Genomic DNA, 6,825 nt, shown 5'->3' on the forward strand with positions numbered 1-6,825 from the left:
TTTTATTATTATTTTTATTTCGTGTAAATAGAATAAACAAAATATTGTTTGTATTAAATAAATTGAAATTATTTCATTTTTTTATTATTTTATAGACTTCCGGGGTTAAAAGGGAAGGAAGTGGATATCTCATATTTAAAAATACGTAGTTTTCGCCTTATTAAGGAGTATGAGTATTGTAAAAAATATATTCAGAATTTTCAGATATAAATAAACATACTTACACATCCCTTGTGGTACTAGAGCCAATATAATAATTATAATAATATGTCAGGGCAATTCACACAACACCATCTAGACCCAGATAAGCTAGCTAAAGCTTTTGTTATGGGCACTAGACAACTGATACAAATACTAATGATAATTTTTATTTCTTCGTAAATACATACATAATATATATAGAAAACACCCAGACCGATACAAGCAATTATACTCATGAATACAAATGTTTGTTCCGTGCGAGAAATCGAATCCGCGACCATCGGACGTAAACCGATGGATCACCGAGGTCGTCGTCGAATATTTAGAATTCCGTATAGTCATAATGTAACTCGTTGTGGATTATCTATTTAATAATACTTCAAATCGATGTTTTCGTTATTTGGGTTACAAAACTCATATTGTTTGAATTGCATGGTAATTGTTATATAGGGTATAATAAAATAGGAAATAAGCAACTTAATAAAAATATATTACTATAGTACTGCACTTTTCATATTTACAGTTAAACATAAGTCCTTGAAAGTGTTGAAATTACGTAAGGAATAACTGAAACTTGAAAAAATGTCCCTATGAAAAGTTGCTCTGCCTAAGCGATTTTCGTCGCCCATAATATAAGTGAACACGTTAACTTGAGCCATATGGTGTCCCAGAAAACTATTTCGTAAGGCTTTTATCTCATTTTCGTGGAGACTTGAGTAAAAAGTTTAGCAAAGTTCTAGAACAACAGGTGTTCGTGATGTAAAGGTAATAGCTACTTTTTTAAGGACTACTGTTTATAAAAAGAGGATGTTATATCTGAACGTACTGAAAGTGCCGATTAATTTTTAATCTGGGAAAACTGTCGTAAAATTTTATTTATAAGTCTTCAAGAGGATATTTAAAAAGATATAGTCTAGTAATAACTATAATAATAATTTATTAATAATGATATGAATATTTATTATAATTGGACCTATGTTGTACCTATTCATTTGCTAACCTTTGCATTTTTGTAATTTAAAAAGAGAATACTATTTCTTTGAACAAAATTTAGTTCTAAAACTCTATGTTCTAGGAAATACGACCTCAGCTTGTTTGTAATTAATGCTCGATACACCCGCATGGGAATAATTCAACGGTTTATGCACCCTTGATAACATGAGATGAAGTTTCTTTAGACGCCAGGGCGGCGCGGGGCGTCGGCGGGCGTCGAAAGGCGGAGCCAACAAACGTCGCTCAGTCGGTGGGCAGCCGCTGTTCTCGCTGCACGCCTGCCTATATCTGGCAACTTTAATGTCACGCGAGTCGCGATGTCGCTACAACTACGTGAATATTTATGACGCGATCGTCCAATTCGTCTCGAACTAAATGGCAAAGCCGACCTCAATGCCTTACCGCAGCTTGTATATGACCGTAAAATGCTAATAAAACGAACTCTTGTGAAAAGACTCGAGCACCGAACTTTAAATCGAATTATAGTGTATGTGTTGTTTTACTGTCATGTTATCGAAAGGTATTCAGCGGTCGAAATGCCGCATGAATGCGCCTATCGTACCTCCGAGACGGAAGCGTTGGAAAATGCTGTACTATTTTGTAAAATTCGGACCATAAGTAGTTTGGACCACCTGCTACAGAACATCAGTCGGACGCATTTCGATGACGTGATATCTTTACACGTGCAATGCAGTGAGATTTTATTTTTTGAGAGTACATTGACTGCTCATTCTGAGAAGGCAACAAACAAGGTAAATTTAGCCAAACTACGAGACCTAATTATAGACAAATGTAAGATACGGCAAATACCGGCACGAGCTTTTGAGAACTTTAAAGATCTGAAGAGACTACATGTGACAACCCACAACAGTGAATGGTCAGCTATGACTATGGAACTACATGAACAATCCTTTTCGGGTTTAAATGAATTAATAGAACTAAATCTAAGTGACAACAACATTTGGAGTACCAAAACAGAGACATTTTGTTCATTGTATAGTTTAAAGACATTAAATTTGTCAAGAAATCATTTACAAAATATAAAGACTATTGGTTTCTCTGATTCGTTAAGAGAACAAAACTTAAGTATAAGAAGTTGTAACTTAGTCGTTGAGGTACTAGATTTAGCACATAATGATTTAATTGTTGTTACTGATAATAGCCTGTCAAAGTTACGTTCGTTAACAAAATTAATGTTGCAAAATAATGCGATTTCTACCCTAGAAGATGGTGCCTTTGGGGGTTTATTTAGTTTGCAAGTTTTAAATATATCTAGTAACTTTATGAACACTCTTCCACCAGATTTATTTTCTGACACAAAATCTTTGAAAGAAATAAATTTGAGCAACAATACTATAAATGTTATACCGGCGGGACTCTTTGAAGGTTTACAACAACTTCAAATATTGGATCTTTCTTATAACGATCTAACGAGTCAATGGGTAAATAAAGAAACGTTTGTAGGACTATTACGAATGGTTATATTGAACCTTTCGTATAATAGATTATCTAGAATAGATCGTTACATGTTTCAAAGTTTGTATAGTCTTCAAAAATTAAACTTAGAACATAACCTAATCACATCTATTGATGAACATGCGTTTGAGGAATTAAGAAATTTACATTCATTGACACTATCACACAATATACTTGTACATATTCATTCGGGATTATTTACGGATTTACATGTCTTGCACGAATTATTTATAGATAATAATAAAATAAAACATATAAATGAGAATGCTTTCGATAATATGACCACTATCAGAGATTTAGGCTTAAACGACAACTTTTTATCGTCTATTCCTATTTCAGTAAGAAAACTACGATCACTAAAGTCACTGGACATTGGTAATAATAATATAACTCATCTCGATCGGGAAAACTTTCGTGGCCTCTCGGAACTCTTCGGTTTGCGCTTAGTTGATAACAAAGTTACGTATTTGAGTGATAATACCTTTGAATATTTGCCTGAGTTGCAAGTACTTAATTTAGCTTCCAATAAGATAAAGCTTATTGCACCTGGTTGTTTTAGAAAAAATATTAATTTGAAACTATTACGTATGGATGGTAATGACATAATAAGTTTTGATGGAATATTTACAAGTCTCAATAGTTTAGTGTGGCTTAATATGTCATCTAATAAGTTAGTTTCTTTTGATTTTCGAAGTTTTCCAAATAGTTTAGAATGGATAGACTTACATAAAAACTACATTGAAAATTTTGTTAACGATGATCTATACTCAAATGTAAATATAAAATTATTAGATTTAAGTTACAATAACATAAGTCAATTAACAGTAACTTCAATACCAAAATCAGTGGAAAAGCTCTATTTAAACAATAATAATATACAGCATATTCAAGTTGGAACTTTTTCCAAGCTACAAAAACTATTAACTGTCACGTTAAATAATAATAACTTAGTACAACTTGACATGAATGCATTTAGGTTAGATAAAATAGATGAAGATAGTGACTTACCCGAGTTCTTTATAAGCGGAAACCCATTTGTTTGCGACTGCTCAATGGAATGGATTCAACGTATTAATTATTTAAGTCACAGTCGACAATACCCTCGTGTTCTAGATCTTGATAAAGCTTTGTGTTCTCTGGTACATTCACGTGCAAAAGAGAAAAAAATGATTATAGATATGTCTCCATCTGACTTTCTCTGTCCATACGAAAGCCATTGTTTTGCCCTGTGTCATTGTTGTGATTTCGTAGCTTGTGACTGTGAAATGATTTGTCCAAATAACTGTAGATGCTATCACGATATTACATGGAATGCAAACGTGGTAGATTGTTCAAATGCGGGTTACACAGAAGTACCGGAACGAATTCCCATGGATGCTACTGAAATATATTTAGATGGTAACCATATAAATAATTTGGGTAATCATGTATTTATTGGCAAAAAGAAATTACAAGTTTTGTATCTCAATAACACAAAGTTGAAAGAAGTTAATAATCAAACTTTCAAAGGAGTTGATTCATTAAGAATATTGCATTTAGAAAATAATAAACTTGTGGAACTAAAAGGTGATGAATTCATGCACCTTAATAATTTAAACGAATTATATTTAGATCATAATGCTATCGTACATGTTGCAAATAATACATTCTCCTCATTGAAATCACTGTCAGTCCTTAGGATTGACGAGAACAAGCTAGTCAATTTTTTCCCTTGGAAATTATTAGCTTCATCTTCCAAAAGTTTAGCTCACGTTTCCATCGAGGGTAATCAATATTCTTGTGATTGTAAAAGCATAGCTGAATTAGATTCATGGCTTAGAAGGGATCCGGGAGATCCAGAAAAGATGTTGTGTACCGATACGGAAGGAAAGCCTACTAAAATAACTATTGCATCTGTACTTAGTCATTGCAAGGAATATATGGGAACAATTAATGATCCAACCGTATCTAAAGATGAAATTGTTTCCAAATCTGTATTTCTACCTGATAATTATTTTGCTATTATATGTGGCGTAATTATAATTGTTGTATTAATTTGTTTAATAGGTGCTATCTTTTACGCTTTCAGATACGATGTAAGCGATTGGGTATATACCAAGTATGGAATACCATTATTTAAAGAACAATCTTGTCCTAATGTTGATCATGTTTTAGACGGAAATCCAAATCAAATATATGATTACTATGTGATATATAATACCAAAGATTCAAATTTTGTTTACCATAATATTATGTCAGAAATAGAATACAGAAAAATGACGTACAAGAAATTATCGCCTAACGAACCACCTTTAAATATTCTTACTTTGGATAGCTTTTCCAAATCATCCAAACTATCCAAACGTCTTGTAATTATACTTACAACAAACTTTATTTGTAGTGATCTTTGTGACATTCATTTTAAAAATATATTTTATAGTTACTTAAAATCACTTAATCGTGGAGAGTTAAATAAAGTAGTATTTATTAAGTTAATAGATAATAACCAAATAAACGATGAACTCTGTCTCTTGTTGGAAAAATTTAAAAATATTTCATGGAGCGATCCACGTTTTTGGGAGAAATTTGTGGCGTCTTTGAATTCGACCGATACTATTATCACGGTAAAGAATTCAGAAAAAAGCGTATTCAAAAAATCATTACGCCATACTCCGACCTTGAGGTACACAACAATGCCAGTCTCAAGCGACAGTTGCTCAAAAGAAAATTTTACTAATTCTCTACAGTATTGTAAGAGAAACGACGGAGAATCTTCTCAGAATGGTAGTTCTCCTTCATCCGATAACAACACGTATGGCGAAGGCAACGATTCGAACAATAGCTATATGTCGATCGAAAACCGTACTTGTCCTCGTTTTAATTGCGACCTTAGATTATCTCCTAACAGTGGTCACGTGTATTCTAGGGTAGAAGACGTATCGCCAAATATTCCACGTTCCATAACTAGTAATGCTTCCACAAAAGGACGTACTTATTATGTTTAAAAAACTTTTGCATTTTGTAGCATTCGGCAATTTCCAATCGCTACCATAACTATAAATGTAAAGCACTATAATTTAAAATATGTACATATTTGTAATTTTAATATTAACAGTCAATTTTCACATACGTAATATAAGTCATACGAATGTCTGAGTAGAACGAAAATATTTTATCAAGCTAATATTTTGTATAAAGGTCATGTGAAAGAGTCTGATTACGGAAACATTATATATTATTATAAAACTATTATTATTAGTTATATAAATACCTATAGTTTATCAGAGCTGTGAACATAATCACAAGCAATCACTGTAATACAACACCAAATAGTTTAAGATGGAACTTACCCATATTTCCAATTAATTATTATAATATAAGTAACTAAGTATGTTCAATAAAGAAATATTCCTACAGATTTAAGAGTATTATCATTATGTTCTTTACTATTGACAATTTAATTATATTATATATATGCTTAAAATTTTAGTTAACTATTAAAAAATCCAATTATGTTTATAATGACAAAGTTTATTGTATCTAATTTTATTTTGTACCGTAACAAGTTTTATTTATTGTTTTACATTTTAATATATCTGATAATATTATAGCTGATTGAAAAAGTAAACATATAAATTGTTTGCATTTATGTTGCGTACCTATATTATAAAAATGTATATATTATAATTATAAATGTTTGCAATGTTATCAGTTTTGAGCATAAATGTAACGCTTGAGTACCTATTATATTTAATATTAAGCTAAATCGTGATATTAGATTTAATAATTATAAACTTAAAAATATATGTAATTTTTGGATTGTAATTATTAGTCTTAATGAAAATTATTGTTTTGTATAAAATGTACAAAGATATCTTGAAATCGTAATAAAATTATATTGACGTTTTGATACTTATTCTGTTTTTTTATTTAATTTTATATTCCAATATACGATGATTATATAATAATCATTTATAAACAGTTAGACTAATAATAATTGCACACTAAAAAATATAAAACTGACAGTAGATTTAATAAAAACTGCCATATTTTATGCTGATTACGTAAAATTAACATTGTTTACATTTTACGTTGAAGTACTTTGCTTTACTTTATTTTTTTTAATTTTAAATTAGGCACTTTATCACAACTATGATCCCCCCTATCTGTCTACCA

At 30.8% G+C, this 6,825-nt stretch overlaps 1 protein-coding gene across 1 annotated transcript; it reads left to right on the plus strand.

Annotated features, from left to right (window-relative positions):
- Positions 1–1,454: 1,454 nt before the first annotated feature.
- LOC131851008 (toll-like receptor 6) lies at positions 1,455–6,383 on the plus strand. The gene has a single exon (XM_059201432.1). It carries the CDS (start codon positions 1,620–1,622, stop codon positions 5,652–5,654), a length of 4,035 nt encoding a protein of 1,344 aa, XP_059057415.1. The 5' UTR covers positions 1,455–1,619; the 3' UTR covers positions 5,655–6,383.
- The last annotated feature ends 442 nt before the right edge of the window (positions 6,384–6,825 follow it).

This window comes from Achroia grisella, unplaced genomic scaffold (genome assembly GCF_030625045.1).
Source record: "Achroia grisella isolate CSIRO2021 unplaced genomic scaffold, CSIRO_AGI_Agris_v1 utg780, whole genome shotgun sequence".
In the NCBI taxonomy this organism is placed as follows: Eukaryota; Metazoa; Arthropoda; class Insecta; order Lepidoptera; family Pyralidae; genus Achroia; species Achroia grisella.